Source organism: Nyctereutes procyonoides, unplaced genomic scaffold (genome assembly GCF_905146905.1).
Source record: "Nyctereutes procyonoides isolate TBG_1078 unplaced genomic scaffold, NYPRO_anot_genome, whole genome shotgun sequence".
NCBI lineage: Eukaryota > Metazoa > Chordata > Mammalia > Carnivora > Canidae > Nyctereutes > Nyctereutes procyonoides.
In genome coordinates this window covers 62,193,437-62,213,052 of record NW_026575126.1, presented here as the reverse complement: position 1 = coordinate 62,213,052, position 19,616 = coordinate 62,193,437, and the positions used below count along the sequence as shown (strand labels likewise).

The 19,616-nt window shown below is 53.3% G+C and overlaps 1 protein-coding gene across 5 annotated transcripts in view; it reads left to right on the top strand.

The window, feature by feature from the left end:
* The window catches only part of LOC129519549 (cytochrome c oxidase assembly protein COX19), a 29,333-nt gene extending 11,647 nt beyond the window's left edge, over positions 1–17,686 (top strand). For 3 of the 5 annotated variants that reach the window (XM_055340159.1, XM_055340157.1, XM_055340161.1), the window contains exon 5: positions 6,117–6,333. In XM_055340159.1, the coding sequence (XP_055196134.1) occupies positions 6,117–6,144 (28 nt within the window). In that variant the 3' untranslated portion in view covers positions 6,145–6,333. Of the gene's footprint in view, positions 1–6,116; positions 6,334–7,645; positions 7,783–8,234; positions 8,351–14,588 lie in introns of those variants that run through there. The other 2 variants (XM_055340162.1, XM_055340160.1) reach the window with 2 other exon arrangements.
* The last annotated feature ends 1,930 nt before the right edge of the window (positions 17,687–19,616 follow it).

Sequence of the window (19,616 nt, the reverse complement as noted above, 5' to 3'; positions counted from 1 at the left end):
ACGGGGTGCTTACTGTCTTGTGGGCAGACTGTCCCGTTGCACAGCCACAGGCTGCAGTGAAGAAGGACAGCTCTATCACAGCTGTGTCCCGATCATTTGGACTGAGTGCCAGGTCCAAGGCCGCTACTAGGTGCATAGGGTGCAGGTCCTGGATGCCTAGGACAGTCCACGTAATTGACCCAGCAAGCATTTATTGAGCACCTGTGTGTGCTAGGCTCCACCAGTAGCTAGGGCCACAGAAATTGGTGGTCAGGAATCCAGAAAGGGCCCCCCAGCAGAGACCCCCTCTGCAGCAGAGACCCACGTGGCAGTGGCTTTGCCACTGGAACACCTCGGGCATTGCAGCTGAGCATGTGAGTCACCAGGGGGAAGGGGATCCAGCAGAAGGAACATCTGTGCAGGTCCTGGAAGGAAACAGGAGCAAGCAAGGCGCTGGGTGGAGAGCTGTGGGAAGGGGTGAAGGCAAGAAGTCAGGGTCGGAGGTGGGGGCCTGTCCTCCATGGCCTCCTCCTTTGGGTGGGTGAGGCCTGGGCACCTATGAGCCACACTGCGTGTGAAGCCCACACTTCTTGGCAGCCACCTGGGAGCAGGCACTGTCCCCTTCAGGGTGTGGCTGTGTAGGCTGCGGGGGGGAGGGGGGGAACGGAGGGGGGACTTTACCAAACCACCCGGCTGAGCCAGTTCTTGGCATTTTACCTGCAAGACCCTTTAGCGCCTGCTGACAGCCTAGCAGGGTCACCCCCATTTCTCAGAAGAGGAAGGGGGCCAGGTTTGAGGCGCTCGCAGCCCCCCCGCCCCGCCTCTGGGTGTGCTGGGGGTGAGGGGCATCAGGGCAGGGCCCCCGCAGCACCCACCATGGTGCTTTGCCGGTATCCCACCCAGCGGGGCAGGGGTGTAGTGATGAGGGGTGCAGACTTGGGAACCAGACACATCGAGTCAGACTCCCAACCCTGTCCCATAGGCCCCGTGACTCTACTGGTGTTTCCTAGGATCTAGCATGGACAGGGCCAGCAGTGTGTGACTGGGGGACGCAGCGCAGGCCCCTGTGCACGGGGTGAGCCCACCCCGTGGGCCAGGCTCAGGTGAGGCCAGCCAGGTACTGGGAGCTTCTCAGAGCCCAGCCAACAGGGCTGGAGTCAAATCTGGGCCCTGAGGGTGGAAGTAGGGGCTTGGCTGTGAATCTCTCTGGCAACCGTGAGCGTGAGCGTCAATTCTTTCACATCCAGGCCTCAGAAAGACGTAGCTGGGAGGGGACCCAGCAGAGTGCCCCTGCCACTGTCTGGGGACAGGCCTCTGGCTGGAGCCTCAGGAAGCCCACCTGGCAGGAGTCCTTTCCTATAAATGGAGGTAGAATTTATGCCCAGTGAAGTCCAGCCTTTTCAGGGTACGGTTCTGCAAGTTTTTACTAACTCCTATGGTCATGTGACCACCCCCACGATCAATCTGTGGGGCAGTCCCATCCATACCCCCAGATTCCCATACCCCCCATGCTGATCCCTGCCCTGGCCCCCTCACCCCTGCACCTGTGTTCTGTTTCTACTGTTCCGCCTCCAGGGTTCTCAGTATAGGATTCACATGGTAGCACGGGCCACGGGGCGATGGGGGTCATGGTGCAGGACTCCCAGGGCGGCACAGGCCAGGGCCCAGGAACCAGGGAAGGTTGGCAGAGTAATGAGTGCGAGAACGTCCACATCCTCATTCCTGGAACGTGTGAAAACACCAGGTTCCACAAAAAGGGCATTAAGGTAGAAGGTGAACTGAATTTGCTGTCAGCTTATCCTAAGATAGGGAGACTGTCCTAGATTGTCCGTGGGGCCCGGGAGGGTAGGAGGCGGTGGAGGTGAGCCAGAGCTGGGGCCCTGTGGGGACTTCTAGGGGCTGGCTGGGCTGCTCCAGGGTTGTGGGGAGAGCCGTGTCAGACTCTGACCTCAGGCATGATGTTGATGAACTTGTGTTTTCAAGTTTTGTGAATGAGCGCTCGAGAGTCAGAGGCCACAACTTGTGACCTGGCTTTGGAGTTGCACAGTTTTGTCACCTTGGGGTGGGGGGTCCTGAGGCTGCCCCAGGTCCAAGGGGAAGGGCAAGGTTGTAGAAGGGTCTGTGGAGGTGGGGAGCAACTGTCCCATCTTCCCTCAGAGTCATCCCGCGTTCCCTGAGGGCTCAGGGTCCCTCTTCCCCGAGAGTGTGACCGCTTCTGCTGTGTCCCCGAGGTCATGGGACTCAGATGCCCAGATGCCATGGACCTGTTGCTGGCCAGGCCTTGGGAAACCCTTCCCCACGACCTCCCAGGCCACCTGTCCTCCAGCTGCTCATCCGAGGCCCATCCTCAGCAACTTCTAGGGAGTGCCCACCAACACTGGGGACACATCCTGCTGAGGGCCCCAGTGGCCCCATAGCTCACACCTGTGTGACCCCTGGGGCTGCAGTGAAACCAAGAACCACAGCTGGGCATTTAGAACCCCCAGAAATATAGTCTGGCAGTTGGGACCAGAAGTCTGCACGGGGGCTCATGGGCCAGTTAGCTGCTTGAGGGCTCTCTGGAAGGACCTGGCCTGACTCTCCCACCTGGCCCGCCATAGCCCATGGTGATCTCACCCCAGGATCCTCACCGCTTGCACAGAGATCGCTGGGCATGTCTTCTGCAGGGGCAACCAGTCAACCCACCACGGTGTCCAATAGGCTGTATCTCATGTGGAGGTGTTCCTGTGGATATTTATCCATTAAGCAGATGATGGACACACATCAGCGGGGGGTCCATAGCCCACCAGCGACCTCCAGTGAAGTGAGCCTTCTCCTCGCCATGCCGCTCACTCATGCGTCCTTTGACAGATACGCTGGCACCTGTGCTGCACCTGGTGCTGTGTGTGCCTGTTTGCGCTGGTTCTAATTTTATTCATGTGCAGCAAACAGCTCGTGTTCAAGCGAGTTTACATGTGCATGCAGCCATGAAACCTTCGCCAAGTTTGAGGGAGTGAACACCCCTGTCCACCCCAGAGTCTCCTCCCGCCCTTGTCTCCTTCCCTCTGTTCACTTGCTTTTTATTTTTGCGGTGACAGCGTGGCCGCATCAGACACCATACGGCTTCCTTGTCTCCTCTGCATTGTTCTGTCTCGTGGCCAAAAACATCCTGCTCAAAATACCTGTGTGCACATGTTGCAAAGGGTGCTGTCAAATCAGTTCCTAGAAAAAAAAAAAAATCAGTTCCTAGAACCAGAATCCCCATGCCAGGGGGCTGCTCCGCATTAGACTCTGGCTGATTTTCGCCCCACGCCGGCAGGGCGTTGTGCCCACTGACCCCCGCGTGGCCTGGCTCTCCCCATGATCCCCCCGTGGAGGGTGCTGGGAGGGGCCCTCGCTCACCAGCCCCTCTACAGCTGCTCCGGGTACTGCCCCCATCTGGTGCCAGTGCTGGGTGGGGGGCTGCTGGGATGTGCCCACGCCTCCAGCCCAGGCCAGCTTGCCAATTTTCTCAGCATAAAGAACAACTTTCAAGCTCAGCACTTCTGAGCTTCAGGGCTCTGCACATACCTCCTGGCTCCACCACATATGGGAACCTTCCTCCAAGGCTCATGGTGTCTGCCATGATTCTGTGCAGCGGGGACTCTTTGTAGGGGAAAAAAACCCAAACTGGCTGGAGTCGTGTACTGGGTGGAATGGCCTCCTACCACAATCCATGTCTCCCTAGAACATCAGAATGGGCTCTTGTTTGGAAAGAGAATCTTTGCAGACGTAACCAAGCTTAAATGAGGTCATCCCGGAATAGAGTGGCCCTAACTCCAATGTTGGGTGTCCTTAGCAGAGACAGAAGAGTAGAGGACATAGACACAGACAGAAGCCAGGTGACCCCGGAGGCCAAGATGGAGGCTGTGGCCATAAGCAGGGGATGCGGGGCAAGCAGGAGCTGGAAGAGGCGGGAAGGACCCTCCCCGAGAGCTCTGCAGGGAGCACAGCCCTGCCCATCTCAAGTTCAGCCTTCTGGCGTCCAGAGCCGGGTGAGAATAGGTTTCTGGTGGTTTGCCACCCCCCGCCCTGTGTGTGGTGTTTGCAGCCCCAGGCTCAAATAAGCAGTGTTCAGGGTAACTCCCCAATACGCAGAAATAAGGCAAATGGGTGACACTGTGTCCCTTCATCGTACACCTGAAGTCCTGGTCCAGCCAGCCTGACTGAGCACCATCCGACCCTCCCAGGCAGGGCCGTGTATGTGACTTACATTCACTTTTGACCAGGCCCAGGTGCCCTCAAGCCAGACGTTCACTTGTAGGAAACTAAAAAGCTGCAAGTGATTGTTTTTCCTGTAAAAATGCAAATCACTTCTGTCTGGCAGAAAAGATAATCCCAAAGATTATGGTTTATTGCCCTGTAAGACATTAACCTGTTCCAGGTTCAGCCGAGCAATCTGACTCTGGCATCCTCTCTTTTCCTCTGACCAGATGTGGATATATCAGGGTTGGGGCGCCCTTCCTAGAACCAGCCTTGCCATCTGGCCAAATTCCTTCATCCATGTGTTAAATTAAACTGACATATGCACAGTTTATATTGTTCTGAGAACTATGTTTTCATCCTTTCGAAAAGTATACTTTTGCAGCAGAATTTATTAAAGTGAAAAGACCTATGACATCTAGTTTCAGGCAAAGTTGGATCCAGGAGCTGTTCTCATGCTGTGATTTTGCCCTCCTCTCCATTGAGAGCAGGCTCCCGGCCCTTGCCTCTGGTTGGGGGCTCACGACCATGGTGGAGGCGGCCTCAGGCTGAGACCCCCTGAGGTCGAGTGACCCCAGCTGATGTCAGGCGGGTCATTTCCACCAAGGCCAGCCCACACTGCAAATTCTTGAGCAAAGCCAACAATGGATGTTTTACACCAGTGAGTTGGGAACGTTTGTTACACTGTGCTAGATAGCTCACAAGCTGGCTGCATAACCTGGGGCAAGAAAGTCCTTTCCCTGTGAGATGAAGGTAAGAACACCTCCTGAACCAGGTTCATCCTTCACTACAACTAACTGAGTGTCCTCTGTGTACCAGTCACTGTTCCAGGGGCCCCGTGCCAAACAGCCTCACACGGAGCGGGTTTCCAGAAACATCAGTTACTCCCCCACTTTTTGTATCCATGTGCTGCAGATAAAAATCCAAACATCCCATACAAAGCAATAATCATTTGCCAGGTATAGACATGTCAATTAAAAGCTGGCTGTCACCTCTAGGTCACTGGGCCTCCAGTGCTTCATTGGTCCCTCTAGGTTGTTGGAGGGAGAGGCCCAGGCCACCTTGGGGGCAGGGCTGTCCCTCTTTACTGCTAACTGGTGTGATCTAGTCAAGTGGAAAAGTGCTATTTGCTGGGTAATAAAAGCGTCTTTTGTTCACTGCCCTGGAAACATATTAACGAATAACCCAGTGAGTGGCCCCTAGTGCTAGCGCTTGCAATAGTCCTTTATGTGACCACATCAAGCTGCAGTTTTCCTTTTGTAGTTTCTAGTGGGCCCAGAACACTGGGCTGATTCTGATCAAGGCCTCAACAATTGGAGTGGGCTTTCCCTGTGGACCCCCAACGGACCCCACTGGCATTCAGCACCAGCACGGAGCTGAATACAGACGAATGCAACCTCAGGCACAGACATCCAGTGGTGCCTACTGAGGAGGCGCAGGCGTGCTGGGGTCCTGGCAAGGGGGCATCCAAGTTAGGCCTTGAGCAGGGGGCGCCCTGAGGTGGGGGCTGTGAGGACTCGTTGGCCTGGTACTTCTCTGTAAGGCCCTCAGCTGCTGGAACGGGCTCATTGGATCACATCAGGGTCTGGGAGAGGCGGTAGCGGGTGAGTTCTGTGGCTGAGGACCCAATCCGCTTAGGGCCTGGGACATGGTGGGCACACGCATGGGATGGAGGCATGGGTGCAGGCCAGAACTCTGGCAGAATCAAAGAACACAGGTGCACACTTCCTCCCTCCACATGAAATCCGGAGGCCGGGTTTGGAGAAGAGGAGTAGTTGCCCAGGGTGCAGGACTGTGGGCAGCTGTTCTTGGGAGACCTGGGGTCTCCACTTAGCCCTTTCACTGTTGTTGTGGTAGTAATCATAAGTGATTGCTGGAGCTGGAACCATTGATGATGCACTTTCATTTCATCCTAGGCTGAGCTGCATCCCCTGCCCCAAGTGAATTCAGATGTTGGCGTCCTAACCCTCGATACCTAGGAGGTGACTTTGTTTGGAAATAAGGCCATTGCAGGGACACCTGGGTAGCCTAGCGGTTGAAAGTCTGCCTTCGGCTCAGGGCGTGATTCCAGGGTCCTCCGATGGAGTCCTGCATTGGGTGCCTGCATGGAGCCTGCTTCTCCCTCTGCCTGTGTCTCTGCCTCTCTCTGTGTGTCTCTCATGAATAAATAAATTAAATATTTAAAAAAATAAAATAAGTTTTGTTTATTTACTCATGAGACACACACACACACACACACACACACACACACAGAGGCAGAGACACAGGCAGAGGGAGAAGCAGGCTCCATGCAGGGAGCCCGATGCAGAACTCGATCCTGGGTCTCCAGGATCATGCCTGGGCTGCAGGTGGTGCTAAACTGCTGAGCCACCTGGGCTGCCCCAATAAATAAATTAAAAAAAAAAAAAAAGGAAATAAGGCCATTGCAGATGTAATTAGGATGAAGTCCTTACAGTGGCCCCGCCCATCTGGCTGGTGTCCTTGTGAGGGGACATCTAGACACAGACACACAGGGGGAACCCCACAGGAGGGTGATAGCAGAGGCAGGGTGCACGCACCCACCCAGGAGCCCCAGGACTGCCAGTGACCATCCGCAGTTTGGGCACAGACTGTGACAGGGTCTTCCCAGAACCTTGGGGGGAGCCAGACCCGCCACCCCTCTGTCTCAGACATTGGCCTCCAGAGCTGATAGCAAGGACGCTTCTGCTGCTGGAGCCACTCAGTGTGTGGCCCTCACTCCCTCCTTATCAGGTAAGCCTTCCAGGCGCCTGGGGATGTGAGTGCACTTGCTCTTGGGCTTCTTGTGGACCGAAGCTGTGCGTCTGCTGGGACTCTCTGGACTTGTTTCCATATTATAAGGAAAGGACAGCGGGTCTCTGCCACTGGGCTATTGTGAGGGTCAAATTGGAGAACAGCGGGCAGCCCAGGGCATGATCCTGGAGACCCAGGATTGAGTCCCACATCGGGCTCCCTGCATGGAGCCTGCTTCTCCCTCTGCCTGTGTCTCTGCCTTTCTCTCTCTCTCTGTCTCTCACGAATAAATAAATAAAATCTTGAAAAAAAAATTGGGGAAGCCTGGGTGGCTCAGCGGTTGAGCACTTGCCTTTGGTCCAGGGTGTGATCCTGGAGTCCCAGGATCAAGTCCCATGTCAGGCTCCTTGCATGGAGCCTGCTTCTCCCTCTGCCTGTGTCTGTGCCGTGCTCTCTCTGTCTCTGTTTCTCATAAATAAGTAAAAATATCTTTAAAAAAATAAATAATTTTTTAAAAAATTGGAGAACAGCCCGGATGGGAGCCTTTCACAGCCCAGCGGGGGCGGGGCCTGCGGCGCGGGGGCGGGGCCTGCGACGCGGGGGCGGGGCCTGCGGCGCGGGGGCGGGGCCTGTCGCCCGGGGCCGCTGGCCGCTCGACGTGCTCGGCGCTCTCGCGGCGCCCGCTCGGCGCTCGGCCCGCCGCCCTTCGCACGGCGCGCTCCGCACCCCAGGGGGGGGGGCGTGCCAACATGTCGACGGCTATGAACTTTGGGTCCAAGACTTTCCAGCCCCGGCCCCCGGACAAGGGCAGCTTCCCGCTGGATCACTTCGGTGAGCGGCGGGCGGGCTCCCGCGCGGGGCCTCGGGTGCTGCGTGTCCTGGGGCGCCGTGCGCCGGGTGGACCGTGGCGTCCGCCGGCGGTGCAGGTGGGAAACTGAGGCCCGGCGCTGCGGGCGGACACGGACGTCACCCCGCGCGGGCGGGAGCGGGACAGGGCCCTGCAGGCCGGTAGCGGGGGCGGGTCTGGGGGGAGCCGGTGGAAGCCGAGGCCCCGAGAGCGGACTGACGGGCCGCGCGCGTTGTCTTGACGCACGTTTTCCTACGAAACGTCCCCAACGCGCTGTGGCGGGTTCTGGCCCGACCTGCACGCGGTGGGCGCGGCTTTCCCCCGCCTGCTGCCGGGCGAGCTGGGGCGGGGCTGGGGGGGGGGGGGCGAGAGCTGACCGGGGCGGCCAGCCCGGTGTCCGCGCCAGGAGAAAACGCTGTCTCCATTCTCCTTCTAGGTGAATGCAAAAGCTTCAAGGAGAAGTTTATGAAGTGTCTCCGTGACAACAAATTTGAAAATGCTTTGTGCAGAAAGGAATCAAAGGCCTATTTAGAATGCAGAATGGAGAGGCAAGTGCATGCTGACACACGTGACTTCTGGAACCTTCCGTGCCCCCGCTCCCAGGGGTCGTTGCAGCCTGGCTCGTTGAGTCCTGTGTCTTTCACAACAATGCAGTGGAGGCCTGCCAGGTTTAGTGTACCAGAAGTTGTGTGGCAGTGGGGGGGGGGGCCTCCCTGAGCGACTGCATTCCTCGAGGTATTTACTTTCCAAATTGGGGAGCTGCTGACCTGTCATTAAGGTTTCAGGATTGTACATCATGAAAATGCTGACTGGGCCAAAAGATTTGAAGGTTGTGGGTACATGGTTTCTCTCTTTGACGTTCTCAGATCATAAACATGTTTTGTTCCCTGTAGGGTAGGTTCGGCTGTGCTTGAAATGTGACAGGGGAGACAATAGGCGGTTTCAGAAATGATGAAAGACGAAGGATTTGTTCTGTCTTGAATGGAATTTACCAGAACTCACTTTTAAATAAAACAAATGTTTGCAACTTAGGATTCGTTGAGACTTTACTAAAAAGCCATTCTGGTCTCTGATGGGCTCATGTGTCGTTACATGGTGGGGGTAGAACCAGTATTTCTGCTGTTTGATCCTTTCGTTAGCTTGGTAAGGAATCCAGACTTCAGACGGCTTTGTCTGAGGATTTGGGTTGACATAAACCAGTCCTGTTGGAGCCCTGTGTCTACTTTCCCATGACAAACTCAGACATTTCCCTCCAGGCACCATCTTCTGTGTTTCTCAGCCCTACAGGTGTATGGAGGGCTGTCTGCGGACTCAGGGGACCCTAGGAATGGGCCCCTCACAAAGGCCCTCACTCTGTCTTCTGAGTTGTTCAGGCTCCTAGGGGCTTAGATTGGAAGCGGGCCACCCCACGTCATTACTGGGGCCCATGTGTTTAAGTTAACACGTCTTTTAAACATGGGAACCAAGTGAATTTCTTTTCAGTGCTGCGCACGTTGGAGACAGTTTGAAGTTGGTCTTTGTCAGTGTGTGATGGTGTGAGCAGGTCCCTCGCCCCTCTGCACCTCAGGTCAGTCATCCCCGTGCCAGCCATGGTACCCAGCACACCACAGGCCACTGCTCCTGCTGGGAGTTGCTCCAGAGTCGGGCTCTCTGGGTCCCCAGAGAGGCTCCTGGCTTGCCTGGTGGAGGACCAGCAGAAGGGCCCTGTCTTTTCTCCCCATTTGACCCTGGGAGTGAGCTGCCTGCTGTCTGTGTGGCCTTGCCCAGCTGAGCACAGCTTCTGGAGGCCAGCCTCCCCTGAGGCCTGCTGAGGTTGGGGGTGGACAGGGGGGATGCAACTGACCACTCTGTGGGCTCTGTTATTTCAAGTGGCTTCACTGGCTGGTCAGGTGGCATTAAGATAAATAGGGGGTATGTGTGTGTTTCTGACTTGGTCAGTGATTTTGGCTGTAGACTTTTGGGTTTGTTTGGTTTTGTTTTGTTTGAAGATTTTATTTATTTATTCATGGGAGACCCAGAGAGAGAGAGGCAGAGGCAGAGGGAGAAGCATTCTCCATGCAGGGAGCCCAATGCAGGACTTGATCCCAGAACTCTGGGATCATGCTCTGAGCCAAAGGCAGATGCTTAACCACTGAGCCACCCAGGTGTCCCTTTTTGGATGATTTTTTTTTAAGATTTTATTTATTTATCCATGAGCGACACAGAGAGAGAGACAGAGGCAGAGGGAGAAACGGGCTCCACGCAGGGAGCCCGATGTGGGACTCAATCCCGGGTCTCCAGGATCACACCCTGGGCTGCAGGCAGCACTAAACTGCGCCACTGGGGCTGCCCTTGGATGGTTTTATTTTTTATTTATTTTTATTTATTTTTATTTTTAAAGATTTATTTATTCATGAGAGACACAGAGAGAGAGAGGCAGAGACACAGGCAGAGGGAGAAGCAGGCTCCCCATGCCGGGAGCCTGATGCGGGACTGGATCCCGGGTCTCCAGGATCAGGCCCTGAGCAGAAGGCCACACTAAACTGCTGAGCCACCTGGGTTGCCCACCTTGGATGGTTTTAAGTGAAAATCTGCAACCACCTGGATTCAATATCAAGATTTTGCACATTTGCTTCTCCTGCTTCTTATAGATTTCTTTTCTCTTTTGTGCTGAAATCACATATATGACTTACCAGTTCATGCTTCTGTATGCATCTTGTAAAAAACTGGACCATGCAAGCTTTGTTTTTTGAGATTTTATTTTTTAGAGAGAGCGCATGTGAGAGAGCGCACCAGCAGCGGGGGCAGAGGGGTAGGGAGAAGCAGATTCCTTGCTGAGCAGGGACCCCATTGTGGGGCTCCATCCCAGTACTCCAGGATCATGATCCGATCCAAAGGTAGATGCTTAATGGATTGAGCCACTCAGGCACCCCTGGACCACAGCAGGTTTTTAAAGTTGCCTCAGGGCCTCTGGCCATTGTAGCCCAACATGGAAGTATGTGTGCTGTAGTAGCTGTGGACCACATTTTCTCACAGGAAGAGCTGTTAAATTTGGGATTACCTTGTTAATGGAGAAGGCAGCAAATACAGGCACGATCTGTATTCTCAAGCCTCTAATCATCTCACTTTGATTCCCATGAGGTAGGGTGGGCAGCGGGGGCGGTGCAGCCACATTCCAGAGTGCAGGTTCGTGTGAAGGATGGGCCTCCCGGGTGGGCTATAGAAAAACACAACAGATGGTTCTTGGCAAGTCTTGGGTAGAGTTCAGGGGGAGACCAGCAGGTGCTGGTCATTATTGTTCTCATACCCTTGAAGAACACACTGTTGAAAAATTCTATTGCCCTAAGTCATGCACTTAATGCCTCTAAAAGGACGACACTGTAGGGGCACCTGGGAGGCTCACTGGTTGAGTGTCTGCCTTTGGCTCAGGTTGTGAACCTGGGGTCCTGGGATCGAGTCCTGCCCATAGGGAGCCTGCTTCTCCCTCTAAGTTTCTGCCTCTTTCTCTGTGTCTCTTGTGAATAAGTAAATAAAATCTTTAAAAATAAATAAGTAAAAGAATGGCGCTGTAGGGAACAGTTGAGAGTGATTTTGCTTTCCGTGAAGATTCCAATGATCTCAATGTCTCAGTCCCTAAAAAACTGGACTGGAAATGGGATGTTTTCTTTGGTCTCTTTCCTTATGCTAATGGGAGGCATTGAAATCATCCCTTTGGCTTTAGAACTTAGTAAATGTTGTATTTGTTGTTTTTTATGACTTTGCCAAGGAGCTGGATTTTATGAAGATTTACAGATTTGTAGAAAGGATATCTTGAATTATGTGTTATTTGGCTTCTAGCTTTTTCTTCCTCATTCCTCATTTGTTCCACTAATCATGAAGGTCCTTCCTTTCGGGCCAGTGTGTTTGGAGGAGCACGCCAGCCCACGTCACGGTCTGTAGTGGGAAGTCTGACATGGCTCAGACTTTGGGGCTGCATTTGGGGCATGGACAGGCTCCATTCCTTATGGAGGCTCCAGGGCAGAATTACTTCCTGCCGTTTCCAGCTTCTAGAGGTGCCCATGCTCCTGGACTCATGCCCCCCACCTTCTCTAAGCCGGCGATGATGTATTTATTTGAACCTTCCTTTCTTCCCATCTGTCCCTGATTTTAAGGATTCCTGTGATGATGTTGTGTCCTGGTAATGTCACTCTCAGAATTGGCCAGTTTGCAGCTGTAGTTCCAGCTCTATCCCGATTTCCCCTCTACCGTGGAGGGCGACAGTCCCAGGCTCCAGCAATGAGGGTGTCGTCTGCAGACCATAGTGAGGTCTGAGAGAGGTCAGTTCTAAGAACTGTTGGCTAGATGTTGTCTTTTGCCAAGATGTGTGAAAAGGTATCATTGTTTCCTCACTTGGTTTAAGGAGTAGCACTTGCATCCCATTGCTATAGAATTTAATCTGCTTCTAGATTAAATTGTACTGACGAGGTTTGCAGTTCTAGGTTTGGTGACCCCCACCAGCTCTCTGGGTATGGCTATGCTGGGTCAGGGGGGTGGGGCAGGGGCAGCACAGCTTGCTTGGCGGCTGTGACCCGAATGGGCCTGCACCCCACGTGAGCTGGCATGGAGCCTTCTTTACCAGGACACGTGCCCAGGCCTATGGGACTTCCTGCTGCTCTTCCACTGGTGCCCCAGCCGCAGGCATTCACTGGTGCCCACAGAGTAAACCCAGCATCTTGTGGCCTTGGCTCTCCACTTCCCGGCTCCATGTCCCTTTCCCCTGGAACTTCTTGGTTCTCTAGATGGGAGAGGGAGCTCAGGTGACTGTGGGTGTCTGTCAGGTCTTAGCGTTTGCTGGCCTCGGTCCTGCTGTATTGTGTGGAGTAGCTGTTGGAGGGCAGCACACCTGCTTCAGCTCTGTACCCTGCTGCTTTGGACACAGTGCATGCAGGAAGTGCCTGGCGCTTGTGGAGATGCCTGAGCATTCTGCTCCAAACCCCTTTCCTACGATGCAGAGAGAAAGGCCCAGGGGGCCACTTAGCTCACCTGGGATGCTAGGTGGGTACTGCAGGGGTCACAGCGCCCAGACAGTAGCGAGGCCCCTCCTCAGGGCTTGTCTAGCTTGTCCACCTCTTCTAGGGACACAGTCCGATAATGCAGTCAGCCTGGCCTACACGTGGACTTTTTAAGTGGATTCTAGCTTTTTGTGATGGAAATTGCCAAGCACCCACACAGGTAAAGGGACGGAGTCCCCCAGTGCAGGCAACTTCCCCACTCCCGCCTCCATTGCTGGAGCCATCGAGGGCACATCCCCTCGCTCCCATTGTCTAAACAGTCATATTTTGTTCTTTTAACGGGGACAGCCTAGGGAGCCCTTATGAAGTTCAGATTGAGATTATCTCCCTGGGGATCCCTGGGCGGCTCAGTGGTTTAACACCTGCCTTCTGCCCACGGCGTGATCCTGGGGTCCCAGGATCGAGGCCCACATCGGGCTTGCATGGAGCCTGCTTCTCCCTCTGCCTGTGTCTCTGCCTCTCTCTCTGGGTCTCTCATGAATAAATAAATAAAATCTTAAAAAAAAAAAAAAAAGATCATCTCCCTGCAAGGTTTCGTCTTTCTGCTGAAGTGTGGCCCACTTGCACTAGGCCCCCCAGAACCTGCAGAAAGTGGCTTGTCTGACCAGGTGACTTGCGATGTCCCACGGTTCCCAGCATGCTGGCTGAGCTTGGCTGCCTGTGCTGGGCAGCGGGGCTGGCCAGGGAAAGGTATGGAGGCTCAGTGGTGGGAGCCTGGACACTGTGTGTTAAGTGATGATGGCCAGTGTCATGGGTGACCCATGTGCCAGCTGAGCCTGGTGGTTCCTGTGGGGGTGCTATGCTCCCACCGGCAAGGAGGACAGACAGATGGCCTCTGAGAGTTAGGATCAGCCCACCCCTGCCCCTAAAACAAAACAGAATGAAACTCCACCTTCTCTTTCCCCAGAATTGTAGGCAGTGGGAGGCCAGATAGGGGAGACTTTGGAGCTCAGCAGGCGCTCTGTGTGGGGCATCCCCATCTTTGTGGGCCTGTGCAGGGCCTGGGGCAAGAATGAGATGACATGGGGCCCACACACCAAGTGTCCAAAGTATTTCTGAGTTGCAAGTAAAGCTAAGGAATGCAGTGACCCTTGAACAGCATGCATGTGAACTGCACGGGCGTACTTAAGTGCAGACTTTTTTCGTAAATGCAGTATATACAGTATCATAAATATGTTTCTTCCTTGTGATTTTCTTCATAACATTTTTTTCTGGCTTACCTTTTATTAGGGTTCACTTATGTCATAGCTAAGGCTTCTGGTCAGTGGTATGCTATTGGTCTTTATGCTTTTGTGGGGCCAGGAGTTAAGGGGTTCAGCTGCATGGGTGGTCAGTGCTCCTAACTCTTGCATTGTTCAGGGTCATTTGTACCAGATACGGTCTGTCCTTTGTGCACTTGTCTTCTTGAGTCTTCACTGGGACCTAGAAGCCATGTCGGGGTTGGAGCCCTTGCACGCCTCACACGTCTGCTCCATACTGGCACCTTGGGGAGCGTCTCTGTGGTCTGCCTTCTCCCTTCAGAGCTGTACCCTGCAGCTGGGGGGCTTTGTGCACCGTCCACCAGTGGTTATCCCTCGTGGGTCCAGAGGTGCAGGCATCAGAGGAAAAGGGCGCAAGGAGCCCCTCAGGGGCCTGGGGGCCAGGTCCGGCAGTGTCCTGGCTCTGGGGCAGCCCCCAGACCTGTGGTTGGACGGGATGGGAGTGAACGCACAGGCATTGTGCAGACCGTGCTCTTCATTTTCTTCACTTCTTATAGGCAGCTGATGGCCCAAGAACCACTGGAAAAACTGGGATTTGGAGATTTGACCGATGGAAAACCAAAGGCAGAAACCAACTCTTGATGGAGAGAAGACCTCCTGCTGCCAGGTGGTCCAGAATGGAGCATGTCGACAGTTTACAGTTAGGTGCCGTGACGGAGAGGATTCCGGAACGCCCTCCTTGACAGACACATCTTGACTTTTTTTTTTTTTTTTTTAATGTGACACATCTTGACTTGATGTTTCCCAGGTTATTTTGAAAACTGACTGGCTTTTAGATCTCATTTCCCCCCAGTAGCGTTAGGTTTTATCTTTACATGGTGTGTGGCAGAGTTCCTGAGGAGACCATGGTGGGTGGGAGGTGGGAGTGCAGAGTCGTGGCTGCTTGGTGTAGGGACACGCGGTGTACATGACACGTGTGGTACTGTGTGTAGCTTCTCAGTGCTGGCGTGCTGTGTGCTGTTGGCTCCGGCCTCTGCCACAGACGCAGACATTGCCAGAAATCAAGCCTTTCCCTGGCAAACTGGTTTCCTTTTTGTGCTCTTGTGTGCTGGTTCATTTCCAGTTTTTGAACAAAGTACAGAATATGAACTTGGAAAGGAGAGATCATCTGCCTTTTGACATATTTGACTTGGTAACGTTTTTCTGGTAATGCCCGAACACGAAGTACCTTTTAACCACAGGTCATTTTCTGACCTGTGTGGACTGAATTTATAAAACTAGTTTAATCACAATGACCAGACTAATGTAACTGAGGAACAGGTGTCAGGACACATGTAGTTTGCCTTACATACGTGATCTCCTGTGTCTCCCTCTGGAAGAACACCCATGCTAAGGTATCATCTGGCAGAGGCTTCTAGGGCCTCTGAGCATGTTTCAAAGTGACAGACCTGGTGCCACAGCCCACAGCGCTGATGTTTGGGCAGCCGCCACAATTGCCTGAGGTTGTTTGAACCTCACAGGTATCCAAACCTCCAGCCAGGATTTCTGAGTAGTTTGATAGTGGCCAAGGTTCAGATCCACGAACAGAGTGACACACGTGTGTGTTGGGGGGGGTGGGTTGGGGCCCAGCACTGCCTTCCCTGGCTCTCGGACACTGACCCTAGTGGGAACAGCCAGCCACGACCCAGGTCTGGGCTCCCAAAAGTCACCATCGCTCCCTCCTTGGCTGTGGTGGTAGAGGCGTGTCCGTGTCCACTCTCTGCCTTTACATCCCTGTGTGTGCAGTCCTTCCATGGTGGATGCCTCTTGGCTTCGACCCTCCCTGAAGGAAACCACTCCACAGCTTTTCCATTTCCATAGTGTTCACTCTGCACCGTTCACCTGTGAGTAGTAGCAGTGCCTACTCCCCTCTGCGGTGTGTCACTGTTGGGACATAGTCTCTGTCTTTCACTGGAATTGCGCTACAGATCTTTTTCATGTTACTGCCCAGCTTATGAAAGGGCTTGGCTTTTATCACCAAACCAAGCTGAGCCATGAAACTAGTTTGTGTTTGCTAACCATACAGAATTACATGTGCGCGAGGTTATTGATATGGCATCATTTATAATTGCACAACACTAGAGTGACCCAAATCCCCATGCGTACGAGTCTTGGCAGACTGTGGCTCATCCATATTGTGGGGCTCAGTGGGGTTGAGGGGTGGGATCTGAAGTGACACAGCTGACCTCACACTATAGGCGGCACGTACACAAGAGAGAGGGGCAGACTCTAGAAGCATCTGTAGTAACGTTAGTAAGGAAGACGGGAAACTGTTAAGTATCTGTGTGTTTGTGCAGACATGAAATTGAGGAAGGACATGCCAGCCGCTAAAGAGAATGGTCTCCTGCATGCAGTGTAGCTCTGACTGTAAGCTGCATCCTGTTCCATGCGCTCAGAAATAAAGCAGCTAAGGGGACCCCACATGCAGCTGCAGTGGCAGCCCAGCCAGACATACATGTGGTTCCTGTCGTGGTGGGGGTGGGACAGAATGTGCCCAGCAGCTGTGGAAAGCAGAAGTTCGACGAGCTGGGGATGAGAAGACAGGTTCTAATCTCTGGCCAGAAGGTTTGCTTTCATCGGCTCTGAAAACGAGCATTCTAGGACTGGCGAACTGGGGAATGTGGGGAAGAGCCGGGTCTTGGGAGTGCTGGTCATGTCACAGAGAAGGTGGCTGGACAGAGAGATGGATTTAGGTGTGTGAGTGTATCAGGGCGCGCGCACACATCGGGGGGGCCTCAGGCCATGACACCTGCAGCAGGTACACCCTTGAGCCATGTAGGGCTGGAGCACCGCTCCCGACGGCCGGAACCAGGCTCCAGAAGGGACAGGGAAATCCAACCTGAGCTTGGACCGTTTTGTGTCAGAAAGTAAGGAATTGTTGGAAATAAAATGGCTTGTTGAAAGAACACAGTCCCCGCCAGGGATCTACACCTGGGCCACTTTGAACAACAGAATGTTGTACTGGGCTCTAGTCTCCAGAATAAATTTCTTCAAGTCTGCACTGATGCGAGAGTAACTACAGGAATGCACTTGTCTGCGGGACAGAGACAGCTCCTGGCAGTGGCCAGCCCAGTGCAGAAGCGGTGGTGAAGATAGCAGTCACACTGCAGTGGCAAGGGGTGTGGATGAGAACCCATGGGGTCCTGGAGTCGGGGCCCAGTGTGTTTGCCTTGTCTGGGGGCAAGCCCCAGGGCACTCCGGGATTCCCAAGGGAGCAGTAAAGAGAACTGTGCTCACCACTTGATGACCTGCCCAGTGTCCCCTCTCTGATGCCCTCCTGGAGTTTGTTTATCTCAGCCTAGTGAGCAGACCCCAGAATAAACAGACTTTCTGTGGAGTGAAGGCCAGTGCTCTTCACAAGTATCAGGGTCCTGAGACAAAAACTGTGTTGAGGAGGGGTCAAAGGAGACAGATTGGCTGCCATGAGGGCCCTGGGCCAGGAAGGATGGTGGCCACCAGCTGATTACCAGGATCCTTGGTTCTTGTGCTGTGATTATATAAAGTGTTATTTGGGGAAGCTGGGCATATGAACTCTGTCTTATTTTTGCCAATTTTTGGAAGTCTAAAATTATTTCAAAATGAAAAAAGTATTTTGCATTAAACTGTGTGATTGAACTTTCCATATGTGTGGTTGAGTAAATTCTCTTTCTGAAGTGCATTCAGTGGATTTTGAAGCAGGTGATGTGACAAGTAGTTTCAGCAAGTGGGGGAGGAAGCATGGGAGGAGAAGTAGCCCGGTGCCATCGTGCAGATGGCTGACCTCTTTACCACAGGGTGGCCGCTTCCTGGTGCGGCCTTTGATTTTCCCGATCTGAGTTGCTAGCAGCCTGGAGTGTGGAGTACAGACACCCTGTCCATGCCAGAGCACCTAGTCCTCCCCCTTGCTCCAGTAAAGCACCCACACTTGTTGCAGAAAGCCAACAGTGGTATTCAGAGGTTCCCAAAGACAACTTCGAGAATGTTTTCCTGGTCGCCCAGGCACATAGCTGCCACCCCAAAGATGAGCCCCTGGGGTGGGGCGTGCTGGTTGTACCACAGCCTCAGCCACACGAGCGCATCCAGGAGTGCTTGGAGTCTAGCACTGGGGTTCCCTCCGCCCAGCTGTCCCACCATCAAGAGCAAGACTCCCCTCTGTGAAATGTCCTGTGCTCCCTTAAGTCACCCAGACCCAGGGGCGTAAACAATATGAATTTATGATGTTACGGTCTGCAGGTCCAAAGTGTAAAGGGGCCCACAGGGCTGTGTTTCTTCTGGAACTCTGACCAGAGTCCGTTTCCTTGTCTTCCCAGCTTCTAGAGGCACTTGTGTTCCTTGGCTGTGGGCCCATCCTTCCAGGACAGCATCTTCTCTGTCCTGACTCTCCCTCCCATCTTCTCTGTGACTCTGACCCATCTGATGATACTGCCCACATGGAAACTTTGGGCCTGGACAGGCCTTGGGTCCGAGCTGCTGGTTGGTGAGTAGCTCACATGTGGTGCCCAGAAATGTGCTCTCAGGCGGTTGTGGGACTTTGCCTCATTATCTGCAGCAGCCTAGTCATGAATTGAATTTTCTCAGGGCTGAGTTTAAATCCCTTATTTTTCTGAAATCTTTGGTACTTGCTTTGCAGCTACTTCTTGCTGGCGGACAATAAAGAATGGGTATGAATGTGATGAACAGGATCAGAAGGTCAGAGCCAGCCATTGCACATGTGACATGACCCCATTCCTGTCAAGCGTTTGTTTCTCTAGACATTTCCTGATTTAATATACATGGGAGAAATATCTGGGATCCTCTACAGTGAATATTCGTTCATGATAGTATCTGGGTGGTGGGATCATCTAGATGTATGTGACTTGTCCTCCATGAATTTTTCTTTATGGATGTATTTTATAACAGGTGTGTGTCATTTAAAAAAAAAAGATTTTATTTATTTATTTGAAAAAAAAGTATGAGCAGGGAGAGGGGCAGAGGGAGAAAGACTCCCTGCTGAGCAGGGAGCCCGATGTGGGGTTCATGTGGGGCTCAATGCCAGGCCCCTGAGATCATGACCTGAGCCGCAGGCAGACACTTCATCAACTGAGCTCCCTAGGCACCCCGCATGTATCATTTTTATAGAAACAGATCATTAGTAGTTTGAAAAAAGCTTATTGTGTTTGGTTGTAATTTTATATCACCTATAAATTACATGCCTGTGGTTGTAATTTTATATTGTCTATAAACACAGCCCAGTTTATTTTTCCTGGTAAAACCGCTTTGGTTTGTATTGGGTGCAGTTCTGCAGAGCAAGGAGGGGAGGCCAGATGCCAGGGCTGGGGGCGTTATGGGCCCTCGCGGGGTGGGTGTGGCCGTCTGCTCTGGCCTCCCCACCTGCAGAACTGAGGTTGCAGAGCCAGCCCTCGGGCCTCCCCAGATGGGGGATGCCTTCTGTCTGCACCGCCTGCTCCATGCCGGTCTTTGCTGGGAAAGAACGAGCTCTGCCGTCATTCCACCCCCCTGGCATTTGGATTGTCTTTCAATGAGATTATTTATGGGTGAGAAAGCAGAGATTTTATTATGGCAAGAACTTTC